The sequence below is a fragment of the Triturus cristatus genome, chromosome 9, assembly GCF_964204655.1.
Source record: "Triturus cristatus chromosome 9, aTriCri1.1, whole genome shotgun sequence".
NCBI classification, from domain to species: Eukaryota; Metazoa; Chordata; class Amphibia; order Caudata; family Salamandridae; genus Triturus; species Triturus cristatus.
The window spans coordinates 1,048,272,687-1,048,290,898 of NC_140592.1; the positions used below are offsets into that span (position 1 = coordinate 1,048,272,687).

The 18,212-nt window shown below is 41.0% G+C and overlaps 1 protein-coding gene across 13 annotated transcripts in view; it reads left to right on the forward strand.

Annotated features, from left to right (window-relative positions):
• The window catches only part of PAK6 (p21 (RAC1) activated kinase 6), a 345,174-nt gene that overhangs the window by 218,047 nt on the left and 108,915 nt on the right, over window positions 1-18,212 (forward strand). For all 13 annotated transcript variants that reach the window (XM_085626908.1, XM_085626899.1, XM_085626897.1 and 10 more), the window contains one exon: window positions 16,763-17,386. In XM_085626908.1, coding sequence (XP_085483034.1) covers window positions 16,763-17,386 — 624 coding nt within the window. The remainder of the gene's footprint in view (window positions 1-16,762; window positions 17,387-18,212) is intronic.

Genomic DNA, 18,212 nt, shown 5'->3' on the forward strand with positions numbered 1-18,212 from the left:
GGGCATAGATCGCACTCTCTCTGCCGTCTCTGGAAACAGCTGCTGGTTCCCCAGCACAGCGAGGGATGGAGGGCCCTTCTCCGGCTGGGTGTGCAGGGGCTCCAGAGAAAGTGGGGGACAAAGCCTTTCAGCGCAAAGCGCAATCTTTTTTTTGCTTTTCGCTCATGCCTTCATATGCCGGTTCCCCAGCACAGCGTGGGACAGAGGGCCCTTCTCCGGCTGGGTGTGCGGGGCCTCCGGCGATAGTGCGAGACAAGGCCGCGCGGCAGCAGGTAGGCGCAGAGACCCGGGAAATAATTCATGAGGCGGGGGGTCGGGTTTCAACAGCACCGGGACTCACCACCGAAAGGTAAAGGGGGAGAGGGTTGATTAAAGTGGTGAATCCTGTATTATGATCTTACTGTTCACCATATGCATTTCATACAGGCTGCGTAGATCTCACGGTGTCCTACGTGACGTCGTGCGTTAGTAGACACATCCTTGGTTTTTTTTTTACTACGGGCTGCACGTGAGCAGTGCGCAGTGGGAGTGCGCACGCCAGGACTCGGAAATGGTCTCTCTCACCTTGGCAACTGTCCGGCCTGGTTATCGTTGCTGCTGGGCGGAGCTGGCCTTCTGCTGCTGCTGAAGCTCCGGAGGCTATGGTATCTCTTGCACCGGCGACCCCCAGGGCCCGTCTCGCTACCCTTCTTGAGAAACGTGCTTCAGATCAGCTTTGGGGACCCGTTACAGGTCTTTGCTGAGGCAAGTGATCACAAACGTACTTAAAGCGAATTGATTGCACATGGGAGCTGCCAAACCGGGAATACATTGTGTAAAGATTTGTATAAATGTCGCAATTTTCAAGAGGAGATCTCTTAAGCCTCCCGAAAATTGCACTTTAGATGCCGCGTAGGAAAGGCACAGAAGGTGGCCCTGCCCTGGAAGCAAGCGACTGTAGCTAGTGGCTGGCCATGCTGATATCCGTGTTTCTTTAAAACCGCCCTCTTAAAGGCAGTGTCCTAAACTAGGACTAATATACGAGTCATACAGTTCTATCGTTTTCCGAGGTACCATCACATACTCGTTGGCAGGGCTTTAAGTGAGATGATAAAACGGGGGGGGTCTCTCAAGGGGGCGTGGTCAGTGTAATTAAGGGGGTGGCTTCAAAATACGTACACTGAAAATCTGTGTGTAGCACAGTGTACCGCCCGACTTTTATTTTGCTGTTCCTCTCATTGCGTCCAGATATATCATACAAGCCACATCATACCTACAACAAGTCAGGACTATTGGCTTTGTCGATAGTTGTTAGTTGCATAAGATAAATAAGCAGCAACTATGGCTTGTGTATAATTTTGAAAACGCTTCCACTTACAGCCCAGGTGACACCACAAAAATGTTGCTGCTCCTGAGATTCAAAAACAGAAGGGAAATCCAGAGAGACAAGGACTCTCTTGAAATGATTTCCCTTCCCCTACAACCCTCACCACGTGCACATCGATGTGCCTGCGGTCACTGCAGTCTGGAAAAAAAACGGACGGCCTATGCCAGGGCACAAAACAGAGCCCGATGGAGACCCATTCGAGGCCCCCTTAAAACAAGCATTTACAATGCAACGGTATCGGCATTGTTAAAGTTAGAGCTATTGGTATTGCTCATGACATTATTTTTGTTTGTTTTTAACAATGCCGTTTATTTAAATGTTTTGAAAACATAAACAAAAATAATGCCATAAGCAATGCCAATAGCTCTAACTTTACCAATGCCGAGACCATTGGATTGTAAATGCTTGTTTCTTACTGCTGTTGGTGTGATGGCACTTGTCAGTGGTATTTCTCACACTGCATCAAGGAGGAGCTGCTGTTGCATGAGTACGTGCCGGCACGTGAATAGCTTAACACATGTATGCCTCTCCATTCAAGATGGCAGACAGCGGGGCCTGCTCTAGGGTGGTGCGACTGGTGCAGCCGTACCTGGCACTGACCTCTGGGATTTAAAAGCACCCATGTGTCCGACAGTTTTCAGGCAACAATAATAAATGTCATGTTAATGTCGGTGATTACTGTTCCTGCTGGAAAGAGATAGAGTTTTGTCTAGTGGTATTTTTGACTCACCATAAAGTAGTGCAGAGGGTTAATGTGCCTGCTGCAAAGAACGTGTACCATACAGATCACAGAACTGTATTTCATGTGGAAAGCTCAGTGAGTTACTGCTTTTGTCATAGATCCTTTTGGTACTTGCAGTTCGTAAGTTACAAACCTAATATAGCACAATGACCTATGAGCTATAATCAAAGAGCTGCATATAAACTGCATGGTATAGTTTAGAACTTATACCCCCCATGCCCCTCAAGTCTTTCATTATCCTAATGTTGCTAAAAGGATTAGTTTGGGTAGTGGCCACTCTTATTGGCAAAGGAAACCCCAACCACTGTGGTACATTTTAAATCTAGAGTTTGTGCTTCTCCACACCAAATGGTCTTAAAACATTTTGCCTACTGGTATAGATGACGTGATTCCTAGACCTTTTAATCCTCATTGTCTTATGTAACATTTCCTATAGACTGATTTACACACGTATGATTCATTGTCTCTGTATAATGTGTGTATGACGTAAATTACTTTGACACCCAGCACTGGTATGAGTAGTGCTATAAAACAACATTAATGCATCTGAGAGCAGGGCTGTGGAGAGATGGGGGCACTGACGGAGGTTGGTAGCGAGGGAATCTGCAGAAATCTAGGTCATGTTGTGGCCGCCATAAAAGAGTGTCGCTCCGGGTGCCACCAGCACTTAAGCCGGCCCTGGCTGACAGCACTTATTATGGCTGATTTCATTCATCTTTAGTACGCTGTATTGACACCTAATTGTTCATGGACAATCAATTCAGGAAGTGAAACAGTAATGAAAGACATTGCCAACCCAAATGATGAATTACTCTCCTAAAGTCATATGCCTCCATTTCTATCTCAGTATGAAATGGAATGCATTATTTTTTAAAAAGCAGTGGGGAGTGAAAATTGTTCTAGATTATAGCTAAAATAAAGAAAGCGGTGCTTTCATTGCACACAAATGCAGTATTTCAAAATGCACATTTCACAGGCAGGGGATGGTATTTCACAAGTAACTGGGAAATACAGAATTCACTTGGTGGGCGGTCTAGATTCAGTAAAATGTATTTCCCTTGTATAACCGTGAGTCTCAAAGGATGGCAGTGTATTTAGATAATTACAGCCTACGGCCTTTCTATAAAGGTTTACAATTTTCCTTTTTTTTAATTAGATAACTCTTCATGAAAGTTAAGCAAAACCTGAACATTCTAATTGCATTTGAGTTCCATTCTTAAATTAACATTGAGGGAGCACCTTCAAAAGTCTCCTGAATTCTACAGACAATGTGCTTTTCAACAAAGCAAAGCCCTTTTTACTAAAATCTTATATTAATTGCATAACTACTTTTTTTCTTTTTACTACAGACAGTATGGTCCATTCTTTTCCTTACTGTTTTCAATAAAGAGTTCTCTGTTTAGGAAGAAACTATTTTCATGATAATTGCAACAAAATAAGCCATCAATAAATAATACATAATGGGTAATGTGTAATATACTCCTGTGTTGCCGCCTTCTGGTTACAAACCATTTGGCTTTTTGATTTTGATGTCACTAGAGCACCTCAGTGGTTCTGTAGTGCCATATGATATACATCCACTAAAAAATACACTCAACTGCAGTTATGGCTGCAAAATAAAACTAGAAAAATCCCTTGTATTCCCCAGGTATATCACTGTCATTGTCTGAACTTGTATCATTTCCAAAATTAAATTGCTATTGTCCCTTTTTTTTGCATATATTTTATTACACAAACTAAAAACAATGTCAAATTGGTATTCTGTGCATATATTGTGCCCTATGAGCTCCCAAAGCTCACCTATTCAAAGTTATCAAATGCTGTGTGGTTTGTATTTCTAGACTTGACAAAATTCCCATTTACCAGTTATTTGCACATATATATTTTAATTCTGTTCTAATTCAATTAGTAATCACTGTTGAACGACTTGGCTCATATAGAGCAAGAATTTCGATTTTGCCGGCCTGTCGATGAATTCATTTATTATTATTTTTTTAAGGTTCTTACTCGAATAATTAGTTTCATTGATGAACTTTAACAAAAAAGAGTAAAAAAACGAATTTCTTAATGTAAAGATTGCAAATTAATGTGAAGTCTTTTTACTCTGTCTATGATTTAGTGAACCGGAACTAGAATTCATGAACCGGATATAATATTGCCTGAACAAACTGCACTTTGTAACCCAGTCGAAAAAGGCGCGAACGCTGAAACGCGTCCTGCTGTTACTACTGCGTTTCTCGAATTACGGAATAAATTACATATCGAGAAACCTTGCTGTGTGCGGTCCCCTTCATTCTATGAGTGGAGTTTTCTGGAGCTGAATATTTACGTGGAACCACCGCCACGATTGGGACCTGCACCCGCTCTCGAGTGCCGAACAAAGGGGATCTTTGGTGGATCTTTGAGCGTTTCATTGCCGCTACGAGCACCGCTGCCTACAACAAAGGACCCGGTCGGTGAGTCAATACCAACCGATATTTTCCTTCATATAAACGGTCCACGTTTTAAACAGGCAGCACGAGCGATATCGCAAGAACTATAATTGAACCAGTGCAGCTCACAGAGTCCGAAGACAATTATGTTTTCTAATGAATCTAGACAGGCAGAGGCAGCACAAGTCTTTAAATGTGCCCCGAAACAGACTGTCGAAAGGGATCGTGCAACCACTGTACCCAGTTCACTCGCAAATCAATTTGTTAAACTTGAAAGACTATTGGAACGCGAAACACGGAAATGGTGGGAAGCCACCTCACTCCAACATTATCTCGACGTGCAACGTATACCTCGAGGTTTACGTATTTACACGATTCCCTCGTACGAAAATCCGGATCCCGCGCTCTTAGAGGAATGGGCAACACACAACCGAATCGTAAGTTGGCATGCTGAAAATCCTGATAAAATTCGCATAGAGCGACCGTGACAAATGTCTCAAGGAAATCGAGGAACTGGAGGCCATCATTGCAACGAATTCGGATATAAAAACCAAAGAGGAACTCAGACAAGCAATGAAGGAACGGTTGATTAACTACCAAGAAAAAATCAAGACACGAAAACACACAAAATTCAACAGAGATGCAAGAGATTACGAACAAGGAAGAATACTCACTTTCGCACGGAGATTTGATGGGCCAAGAAAAGCCCTCAAGAGTTCCGTTTCTCAAGAACAGGTAATTCAAGACACCTCTGAATCGAATGTGAGTACGGATGCAGAACAATCTGGGGATGATGCCAGCGAAACCCCCTTGCCTTCCTCAACACAAAGTCGTTTTTTAGAGGAGTTCCACCTAATGCGCAACTCGCGACAAAGAGGGGGACGGGGCAGATTTCAATCGTCAAGGAGAAGAAATGTGGCCTGAAACCAAGACGGGGTGGCCGCACAAAGCTCAAACCAAGGGATCGCTTGGCAAACACGCAGCAAGAGAGGATCCCAAAAATAGGAAGTTCGGATGACCTCACCATCGTAAATTTGACTCCAAAAAAATTAACGGAAGATCAACAATCCGTTCTTAAAAAGGGCCTAACCTTCTGTCCAGCGAAAAGATGCGAATATACTCCAACCCGGATCGATTTATATCTCTTCTCCAGAAAATTGAAATTGAAGAAATTTTTCAAATTAAAAGGAATACAGGACAGTGAAAGTCAAGCTTCTAAACAGATCTCAGCATCAGACCAAACAACATCTCTTACAGGAGAAGATCTTGAAACACTACGTATCCTATCTAGTCAAGAGACAATGAGATCTGACGTCGCTCATGATGTTTCTTGTATCCAAAGTTTTGGAATTGAACAAATTGCTCCAAGAACTCCTTTCAAACAGACATCAACTTTCGCACCAATGTCCACTTATGATTCCATTGACATCTTTGAAGAATCAGTGAAGAAAGACCTCATGAAATTGAGACTCTCAATCTGTGAATTCTCAAAACAATCTCACCTCGAGACAAAGGACTGCCCTTTCAGAATTAATGGACGATTCAGATTTAATTTGTAAACCATCTGATAAAGGAGGGAATATAGTGCTAATGACAAAGTTTTATGTAGAGGAAGCAATGAGACTACTCTCAGATAGGTCATGTTATTCTCCAATTTCTAAGTCTGAGTATATTTCAAGTATTCAGGAGGATCACACATTGATTCAAAAGTGGTTTGATTGTCATATGCTCAATTTTGATGAATTTAAATACCTGACATGCCCATATCCCACTACAGCTTCTTTCTATCATTTGCCTAAAATACATAAAAACGCTGAGAGACCACCAGGCCGCCCCATTGTTTCGTCCATTGGGTCATTGACAGAACACATGTCTCAATATATAGATTTTTTTCTTGAGAGAATTTGTATTAACATTATCTTCGTATATCAAAGACACGACACATTTCATCAGCAACATTACCGATACACTTTGGGAATCTGACATGCTCATGATTGTGCTTGATATCACTAGTCTTTACACGATCATCAAACATGAGCACGGTGTCCAGGCAGTAGATTACTTTTTGAAGGAAAGGTCCCTACAGTTTGCTGAGCACAATGCCATGCTGATTGAATTCATCATGTTTTGTCTCAACAACAATATCTTCCTATTTGATAAACAACATTACCGACAGATACAAGGAACAGCCATGGGCACCTGCTTCGCCCCCAGCTACGCGAATTTATTCGTGGGCTGGTGGGAGAGGCAGGTGGCCTGGGCAGATTCATATGAACACTGGACCAAAAATGTCATCTTATGGTTTAGGTACATAGACGACCTGTTTATCTTGTGGAAGGGACCTGAGACTGAAGCTGCAAAATACATTGCAGCATTAAACACTAACACCTTGAACCTTCACTTAACTGGACAATTCAGTACACAACAAGTCCCTTTCTTGGATCTTAAAGTGTTTGTCCAAGATGGGAGAATCAGCACAACCCTCTTTAGAAAAGAGACTGCAGGAAATTCAGTACTGGAAGCGCATAGTAGCCACCAAAAATCGTTAAAAAACAGCATTCCCTACGGTGAACTACTACGTTTAAAAAGAAATTGTTCCCGTGAGATTGATTTTCAACATGAAGCATCTATGGCTATTGAAAGATTCAGAGTACGTGGGTATTGCCCTAACCTACTTATTAAAACTTTAAGTAAGGTTAATGAAATTTCCAGGCAATCCCTACCGGCTAGTAATCGTGCAAAGGCCAAAATAGAACACGACACCTGTAGATTTATGACAACCTTTTCTAATGAGACGAACAGCTTGAGAAAGATTTTATGTCGAAATTGGCACATTCTGAAAACAGACACAGTAATTGGTGACTTGTTACCATCTTACCCACAAATAACTTTCAGGAGGTGCAGATCCTTAAAGGATAAACTGGTACAAAGTCACTATGAACCCATTCCCTATGTTCAACGTATCGGTAAAGTTACTGGCTTCTTTCCTTGTCTGAAATGCAGGGGGTGCAAGCATAGCAAAAAGGTATCATCGTATAATGTTCCTGGAATAAAGAAACCCAGATTGATTACCAAACTGTTGACTTGCAATACGCCATTTTGCGTTTATTGCCTGACATGTCCTTGCCCCAAGCAATATATCGGTAGCACGATCCACCCCACAAAAAAACGTATCCTAGAGCATGCAAGAGCTATCGAAAAACAAGATCCTTCATACCCGGTGGCGAGACATTTCGCCGAATATCACAATAGTGACAGAAATCTATTGTCATTCTTCTGTCTGGACCATGTCCCAACTAGTGACCGCATGGGAAACCGGGAACTTAAACTGAGAAGATTAGAATCTCGTTTTATCATTGACCTCCAAACCACTACACCTTTTGGTCTAAATACAGAGGAAGAATTGTCATGCCACCTAGGACAGCGTTGAGATACTCTAGATACCCGGGGTTTTAGGAACAATTATGTTTTTCCTCATAATGTGATGTATAGGCTAATCTCAATTGTTGCTAGAACTTTTATTTTTTCCTAATATGATGTTAATGTCTGAAATTGCTCATATAGGGCTCCAATTGAACGAAGTTTCTTATATTAATTTGAAATGATATTTAACCAATTGAATGTTGCCTGCCCATACAGGGCTCAATTCTGTTCTAATTCAATTAGTAATCACTGTTGAACGACTTGGCTCATATAGAGCAAGAATTTCGATTTTGCCGGTCTGTCGATGAATTCATTTATTATAATTTTTTTAAGGTTCTTACTCGAATAATTAGTTTCATTGATGAACTTTAACAAAAAAGAGTAAAAAAACGAATTTCTTAATGTAAAGATTGCAAATTAATGTGAAGTCTTTTTACTCTGTCTATGATTTAGTGAACCGGAACTAGAATTCATGAACCGGATATAATATTGCCTGAACAAACTGCACTTTGTAACCCAGTCGAAAAAGGCGCGAACGCCGAAGCGCGTCCTGCTGTTACTACTGCGTTTCTCGAATTACGGAATAAATTACATATCGAGAAACCTTGCTGTGTGCGGTCCCCTTCATTCTATGAGTGGAGTTTTCTGGAGCTGAATATATATATATAATATCTCCGATTCCTTTCCACTCGCAACCAGACACCGGCACGGGGAGATTTCTGGCAATAAAGTTCTTTATTCTGAAACTATGCTACGACGCGTTTCGGCCTCAACTGCCTTGATCACACAGTGATCACTCCATGTTAAGCGCGCATTTAAATTAAAAACCAGCAGGGTGACCCGATCACATGACCGGAAACTTTTCAATGGATAGGGAAGACTGATTTTCCTCTTGGCACATCAAAACAGTTAGTCACTTATTTTGTTTGTGCATTTACATAGATGTGCTCAATAATTTAGGCAAAACAATAATAATTAATTCCAAATGCAAAATTATTTTCAAATTCATCAGTTTACAATTAAAATGTCATTGTTTAGCTATTTACAGTGTTGGGTTGCCAAAAACGAGAGAGGAGGAGAGCAAGTGCAGGAATTCATCATCTCTTCTCATAACTCCATGAGTGTCTTTAAATATAGGTGCACACATGAGAAAGTCCATTGATGGGCTAGTGCCTGAAAGCCAATGTTACAACCTCACATCAGAGGCACTATACAATCAAGTTGTGCGCATCATTCTATCTTCAATTGGCGCACAAAATACATCGCATTTTCATTAAAAATCATGAATTACTATGCAATATATTATTAATAATAACAATTTTTGTCATTAAAAGGAGAAAGATCCAAAACCCAACATAAGGCTGCTTAATACTAAAATACAGTAGGGAGTATTGTCGTACTTATGTAGGTCCCAATTCTCGAACCTTCAAATTTCTGAAAGTTTTTGATGTCAATCTTGTGTACATATGTAGCTTCTCAAAGCCTTCCTAGGGGCATCATTCAATTTTCTTTTTGGGTATAATGTACCAAGATCTAAGGAGAGACATTTTGAAGTTTAATAACTACCAGTGCCTAAAATTTATATGCACTTTGGTCCAAATTATTTTCTGGTCAAATAGTGAAAAATTCCGCAGTAAAGTGCTAGTGCATGACATTACCAATTCAACATTCGAACACTCATACATCTGTCAATTTTCCAGTGTCTGGTGCAAGTGCAACCCATATCCTGTCATTCATGAATAGTGCAAATTAACTTCCCATATTAAAGTGCTAGTGCATCACAGTACTTATTGTATATCCTAAAAGACCAGTTACTTTCATTGCTTTACAGACCTGAATCACGACATTCTCAAAGATCCTTACTAATCTTTCTATTCCCCATTTCGGAAATACTTTACACTTCTGACTGCAAGACATCCATCTTCACTTCCAACTTCATAAGGTACAGTGCGACTCAACATTAACCATTTTTCCAATCATTGCTCTCATTGCTGACGTTTCCCCTACTGGAAGCCGGTCTTCACCCAGCATAAAATTGTCACTCTGCTATACAACTATTCAAATCTGAGAAAATAATAACTGAATTAACATAAATGGACATACAGATCTTCCTCAACGTTTAGTCCATTTGGCGTTTTTGTATTGAATAACATAATGTACTTGGACTCCAATTGACGAAGTCTACCCTCTCTATCCCCTCCTCTTTTAAGTTTGGGAACTTGGTCAATTGCAAATTAGGACAATTCATCTAAATTCCCTTTGTGTATTTCATTTAAGTGACGGGCTACCACATAGTTCTTGTCATTATTCTTAACAGCCCGTAAATGCTGTAGAATGTGGACATGAACCATATGAATGGTATTGCATACGAACATTTTTGTGCATGTACATTGCAAGATATAAACAACAAATTCGCTTCTACAGTTCAAAAACTGTCTGATTTTCCATGGGCTGTACAAAAGAGATGACGTCACTTGTTTCTCATTGCGTCCGATCTTACACGCTTTACATTTGAGACATCTATGAAAGCCTGGGACACTTTTCAACCAACTGGCTGTTTTGCTGACTTCAGGACTGTTGACTATCGGATCGCTGCTCATTGATTTAGCCCTATTAAAGGTGATCATGGGCTTTCAAGATACCACCTCATTAAATACTGGGTCTCGTTGTATTAAGTGCCAGTGCCTACACAGACTATCTCTCACTCTAGACTGGTAGGCACTGTACCCTGTAATCATCCTTATCTGATTCCCTGCATCAGATTTCTTCACCTTGATCTTCTCAACATCTGGTTTTAAAAAGTTTTTGTCTTTCTACAGAGGTGACTTTAATTTTGGCTTGATCTAAAATGACAGGGTTGTAGCCTCTCTTGACAAATCTTAGTCAGGGAGTTTTGTGCTTCTGTTAGTGCTTGGGCCTCACTGCAGTTGCGCTTCATCCTCAGATGCTCAGCATAAGGAATACCCATTTTGAGCCTCTGAGGATGAAAGCTCCCAGCATGAAGGATTGTATTTCCTGCTGTAGTCTTCCTGAACATTCTGGTATGAATATCTCCTTCTTCAACATATACCTCCAAATCCAGAAATGCCACTGATGTTTTACTGATACTTTCTTTAAATTTCAGATTGAGATAGTTGGCATTAATATCACATGCAAACCTCTTCGCTGTTTCCAAGGACCTGTCCCAGATCCCAAATAAGTCATCTATGAACCGGGTCCATGTGACAATATTGGTGTTCCATTCTTTGGCAAATTGGACTTTGAGCACCTGCTCCTCCCACCAGCCCATATGCAAATTAGCATAGCTGGGGCGAAGCAGGTGTCCCTCGCCTTGCCTTGAAGCTGCCTATATGTCTCCCCACAAAACATGAAGTGGTGGTTCGTTAAGCATAACCTGCACATTTCTATCAGCATTCCTAAGTGTTGGTACAAGCTGATAGAATGTGTATTCAAATAGTGTCGGGTTGCACGGAGACCATCATCATGAGCTATGCTCGTATATAAGCTAGTAACATCTAATGTCATCAGATAGTAAGTGTCCTTCCAGCGCACATTCGAAATTTTGTTTAAGAAATCCCTGGTGTCCTGAATGTAGGCTGGGAGGGCTTGGACAAAGGTTTGCAAAGGGAATTAAGGTATCTGGAGGTGGGCTCGAACAGGCTCCCAATTGCAGATATTATTGGCCTGCCTGGAGGGGTCTTTTTATTTTTGTGGATTTTCAGTATTAGATAAAGGATGGAGGTAACCAGGTGCTCTACCTCCATAAAGAGATACTCTGCTTGTGTAAGCAACCCCATCCCTCTCCAACGAGCAAGATCCTTCCAAAATTTAAGCTTCACCTCTTCCAAATTACTTTGTGGTACTTTGAGATAACAATGGCGGTCCCTTAATACAGATTTAGCCTCGGCATTATATGCATCAAGGGACCAAAGAACCATGTTCCCACCCTTGTCCGCTTGTTGGACTACTACATCATTACTTGACCTTATCTTATTTATGATCATATGATAATCTTTCTCAAATTGACCATATTCTTTAGGGAATGTTTTGCTGGAGGTGATTGCTAACTCTTTGAGGTCTTTAATTATCCGGTCGGAGAACATATCAATTGCATCTCTCGGGGTGTTAGGGGTAAAGGTTGATTTGGGCTTAATATCTTACGTTTCACTCTCAAATATATTGAAACCTATCAAGTCCACAGTTTCTCTCACATTTGTAGTACTGGACAGTCCTGCACCCTCCCAAGATTTTGTAAATCAGATAATACCTCTATGTCCCCAACTTCCAAACCGCCAGCTTCTTGTATGCCATGTTCGCTCTTCTGTGATGCTTGCCTCCTATTGTGGAAGAATTTCTTAAGCTTCAACTTCCTAGTGTATTTAAAAAAATCAATCTGAGTTTGTGTATAGATGAAATTTGTTCTTATACAGAAGGATAAGCCTAATGATAAAATCCGATTCTATTCCTCTGTAAGCAAAAGATCCGTGAAATTTATGATGGTGTTGTGGGCTTCGTTCACCGGCGTTGGTATGTCTCCCTGGTGTTTGTACTTGATCTCAAGTCCATGCCCATACCTCCCGTTTTTTTTGCCTCCTAGGTATTCTTTTTTCTTTCTTCTTTGAGGGTTTGGCCTTGCATTTTGAGTCTGGTCCATGTATAAAAAACAAACTCCTCAATAACTGAAGGTGGTTCGCACTGCTTTGGGATTCTGCTTCTTTGTTCCAATCCCACTTCCGCATCTGAGCTGACCACCAAACTTGCTTCAGAGCTCAGGTCTGTGGACAGCTCCTCATTCCTTTCTGTGTCCAACAACTTTGGATATCCTCTGCCTCCGGATGTTATCGAACCTGCGGGCAAACGTATAAATCTGCCACGCAGTTAATCCATCCGATCTCTTTGGAATTTAGTGTCTTTCCGTTCTGTTATAATTTGTTCATGCTTCTTCAAGCGGGTATACATTTTCGATTCAAATTTCTTTAGTGCATCCTCCTTCACCAGTTTCTGAAGCTCAATCTCTTTGATCTCCTCCAATATTTTATCACGGTCCTTGCTTGCATATTTGACAAGGATTTTCATCCTATTTTGTGACGCTGAGGCGTTATTCATGTTCCATTCCCGAATATGTGTGTTCGTGTGTGTGTGTGTGTGTGTATATGTGTATATGTATGTGTATGTATATATATATATATATATATATATATATATATATATATATATATATATATATAAATAATAATATATATTGACTTAACAAACCATAGGTTTCACACATGTTATAGTTAGGAATTAGCATTTAAAAAATCCTTGCAAATTCACTGAAAAAACCATAGGTTTCACACATGTTATAGTTAGCTGGACATTTCACTCGTAAAAAACCATTGAAATTCCCCTGTTATAGTTAGTTCAGATAACTATAACTCACGCGACCGCCACTCTATCACAAGGATGATGTCATCAGTGATGTCATTTGAGATGTCATCAGTGATGTCATGAGTGATGTCACTGACCATGTCATGAGTGATGTAATATGTGACGTCATCAGCAGTGGATTGCGGTCGCGCGAGTTATAGTTATCTGAACTAACTAACTAACTAACTAACTAACTATAACGGGGGAATTTCAATGGTTTGTTACGAGTGAAATGTCCAGCTAACTATAATATGTGTGAAACCTATGGTTTTTTCAGTGAATTTGCAAGGTTTTTTAAATGCTAATTCCTAACTATAACGTGTATATATTTTATATATTTATTTTACAATAAACTACCTATGTATATAGTTATAGATTGACTGTATCCTGTAATATGGAATGGCTCAGCTTTTTTTTTTGAATTTGGATAAAGTTGAACAGCATAGTTAATATCTTCTATAAACTTATAAACAGTTTAAAATGTTTTTTTTCTTTTTTAAGGGTTTTTCACAGTGCTCGCACCGTGCGCGCACGGTGCTCGCACGGTGCGCGCACCCCGCGATTTATTTGTATAAAAATAAAATGTTTTTTTCACCCTTCGGGGTCCTTCAGGGACCCCCTGACAAAGGCTAGGGGGTCAGGAACTCTCTACCCTGCCCCATTTTCACGTTCTCCACCTTTCTTTTTCACTGTCGCACACAAAATGGCGTCCGACACTTCCTGATTTCGACCGATTCGAATGTTGACTGACATCTAACCACCAATCAGAATTACGCTCGCGGACGTTATGGTGCGCGCACCGTGCGCGCATATAGATATTTATGTACTTTTAACTGCAATTTTCTCAGGAACTACTGAACAGTTTGACACCATATATGCAAAAGGCACATGCCTGACCTGAGGACTACCTCTTTGCCAAATTTCAAGTAATTCTGTTCGGCCGTTCGGGCTGTACCTTCGACTAAAGGTCCTATGGGAAAATGCATGGGGAAAACGCGTTTTGGGGCCCCCCTTTTTTCTCAGCCCCCGCTTGACGAATCACCCCGAGACTTTCAGGGTAGGAGCTGAGCGGAGCGCCCCATTAGTTTTGAACATTTCGCGAGGATTCAACAACCGGCGCCAAAGTTATTCAAAATAGAATTTTCAGATTTCCTATGGGAACTCGGTCCTAACTATAACTATCTACTGGCGACTGCCAGTAGATTATATATATGTACACACACACTGTTTTTATTCTTTTTATCCTAATGAATGGCCATCCCCATACCGTGGTTTTGTGGCAAATGTGTGTATATTTCTAATTTTGAATGAGCTTTAAGGCCGAATCTAAGTATTTGCTGCATTATCAAACATAGTGTCACAGGGCACAATTAGCTGGAGAAACAAAACCTGAGTGGTGTGCTCTGTGTGAATGAAAGCAATGGTTTAATAAACATGTTGTGATGTTAAATAGAAAACAATGGACAGCAGGAACCAAAGTGTTTTTTTTCTATTCTTTATGCATAGCTTGCTGGGTTGAGTCCACAGCAAGGAACTCCGTGGTTCCTTGGTTAGAGGTTCAGAGCAAAGCACCCTGCATGCAGTGGCGACTTGTACAAGTATATCTGGGAAACCATATTGTAAACATTGTGAGATTTGCGTGATTTGGCGAGAGGGACTGAAATCAAATCAGTGCCCCTTCTTGCCTAGAACAAGGTGAAAGGGTCCGAAGGCTTCAGGCACCAGCATACAGGACACGTCTGGTGCTATTTTCCCTAAGCATCTACTGTAGAATGCTGTGGGTGTGGTAAAGGGTGATGAAACTGTGTTAATTTGTAAAAAAGAAAAAAGAAAGAAGTACAACCTCCCTATATTTATCTTAGCAGCACCCATTGGCTCTGCAAAATGCTGGCATTGGAGACTGCAAAGTCTGCCGAGTCTTTATTCCACCGTATGTGTCCTTGTTCCACCACCGACACTCTCTTTAAGTGTTTTTTGTAATCCGTACTTTCTCCCTTTGTCAATGAATTACTATCTTTCTCCTCCGCCCTTTCTCCCTTTACTCCCTTTCTAAGAGGGTGTTGGTGCCCGTGCCCACCACCTACAACCACCAGCACAAATTAGGTACAAATGGCAAGATGATATTACATAGAGTATTGGTTCAGCCCCCACACCTCACCCAATCTTTAGAAATCACTTTTTGGTTAGGGCTCCCGGGTTTATGCTGTTTATTTTTTTTGCATTTCCGCCTGTATTTATCCAGATTTACTTTTTTTGCCATCTTATTGGTATTTATCCATATTTATTTTGTATTTTGAGAACGAATGAAATCCACATTTATTTAACATATAAACATGCACTTTCCTGCCTGTCATGTTTTAGCAAATTAAGGTGCCAAATATAACAAGATAATACACCCACAAATAAATATTCGCATTGTACTACAAATAAAAGTTAATATACATCCGTTTTTTTTTTTTTTTTTACCCCCCATGTTGACTACCTGTTCAGCTTGTTGGATTGTGTTTTTTAACCTCCATGTTGTCTACCTGCTCAGCTGTTGGCTTGGATTTCATGAAAGATAAATTGTGAATTCTCTCTCAAGATGCCCAATTTTCTATATTTTTTCACTTTTTAAAAAAACATACAGACAGGAAACACATTGTTTTCTGTCTATATTTATCTGTAAAATTCAATAAAAATGGCAAACTGGGTGCCTTGATTATGATTAATGCAAAAAGAACAGATGATGGACGGAATGCTTAACAAATCAAACGTTCCCCCCCCCACCGTCACAGATCTTGGTTAAATCCATCGTTTTTTCCACCCCATTCCAGTTTAGACCCAGCCATACGCAAACCAGTCTTGACCCTGCTCCCTATGGGAACAGTCCAGCCCGAGTTGCCAGGCCAGGTCCTACCTGGACCAGAAACAAGCGCCCCTCATCAGCCAGGCTAGCTTGAATCTGGGGGTGTAGCGAGCACAGGCCCCATATCTGGGTGTACCCTTCCCAATAAGGAGTTTTTTGCTTTCTCGCGCTAAGTGAGCCGTGTATGTCCAGACGTTTGTCCTGGGTTCACCGTGCCACTGTATTGCATATGGCTGGGTCCAAACTGGGGTGGCATGGTGAGCAAAAGAACAATGTATTAAACCCAGATCTCTTGGCCGGGGATGAATTTTTGATTTGTTCCGCAGTCTGTCCTTCATTTGTGTGTCTTTTGATTATGATTAATGACATGAACCTTAATGGGAGATCTCAGTTGGTTTATGATGTAAGTGAGGGTGAGCGGAATCACAGAGTTATGCATGTTTTATTAACTATGAATAACTGTAAAGTGCCAGAGTGCAACCATGAATTCTGGAATGGCCTGTAGATGACACTAACTTTGTTCTCTTGATTCTATTTGACAGACCATGGTCCGGGGCAGCACCATTGGGCTAGAAGGCTACATATCTGGAATCCTGCAGGACATCCAGAAGCTGTCTGTTATCAGCTCCAACACTCTCAGAGGAAGCAGCCCTTTCACCCGAAGGAGGACCCAGTCCCTAGGGATTCTGGGAGAGGAAAAACCTTCTGATATGCACTTTCAAGTTATAGAACCAGATCGGCGAGATCAATATGGAAACTACCTCAACTGCAACGGTGGAGATAAATCCACGAGACGACAGACTATGTGGCCCGATTACAAAGCAGATATAGAAGACCCACCGCGGCCCAATGGGACAGTACTTAAATCCCACTCCTTTGATTCGGCTGGCATTCTGGGCCCAGAAATGCGGACTGCAGAGCAGAGTCCAAATGTACAGAAGCATCCCTTCAACACGAAGGTCGGCCACTTTGAGTCCAAAAGTTTTGAGGAGAATGTGCCACCATCTGTACAGTTTGTTCCGTCAAATGATAGGACTTCACGAGAAGGCGGTGCAGATCAAAAGACAAAAATAAGCAGTCTGAAACACAAGCTCCTGCGAGGTGTGTTTGCTTCTTCTGGTAGTGGAAACAGCTTGGAGGTGCCACTCCCGGCAGAAGAGGTAAAGGTAAGTTTCGGTTTTTGGTACACTCGTGCATGTCCGCTACAAGTTTGCGCATGGGTTACTTTCTAACAAATATGACAGATTGCATTTTTCTGTCTAATTCTTGGTTAAAATTTGTAACACAACTTTGCTTATTGCATTTCCAATAAAAACCTGTTGTAGGCAGTATCTGTACATAACAACATGTCCCTTTGTTAACCTGTTCTAGCCATCCTTCGATTGCCGGATTTACATGTAACTGCATTTACAAATGAACTGCAAAACTAAGAGCATTTGTTCACTGGGCTTTTTGAGCAACATGAATTTCTGATAAGTAAGGTATGGTGATATGACGCAAGATGTTGTGGGCTTGCTCCCAGAATTGACTTTGCACTTGATTTAAAAGGGTGTTGTGCCACTGGAGCACAGCTAAATCCTCCAACTGTCCCCCTGCCCTGATATCGCACCTAAATTGTATTCTCCTTGTGCTTCATTAATTTATCTTCTGTACCTCAACTGTGACACAGATAAGTCAATATCTGAGAACTCTGTGCTCAAGGTTTTGATGCGGCTGAAGCCGAACCAATCATTAACAAAATATATATTTCCTTTTTTTCTGATGTGAATTTGTGTTGAGCGACTTTTGTGTGACCCTTAAATGGAAATCGATGTGAAATATTCCCACAATCTCATTTGCACCCACTGTAAAGTCATAATTTGCACCAAGAGTGGGGTTGTGTTCATCCTATGTGAGGGTGAATGCCTGAGGTGTCTGAATTCTACAGCTCACTTTAGGAAGAGAGATGTTAAACTAGGTGACATAAATGTAGTTTCAAGTTTGGAATGCATT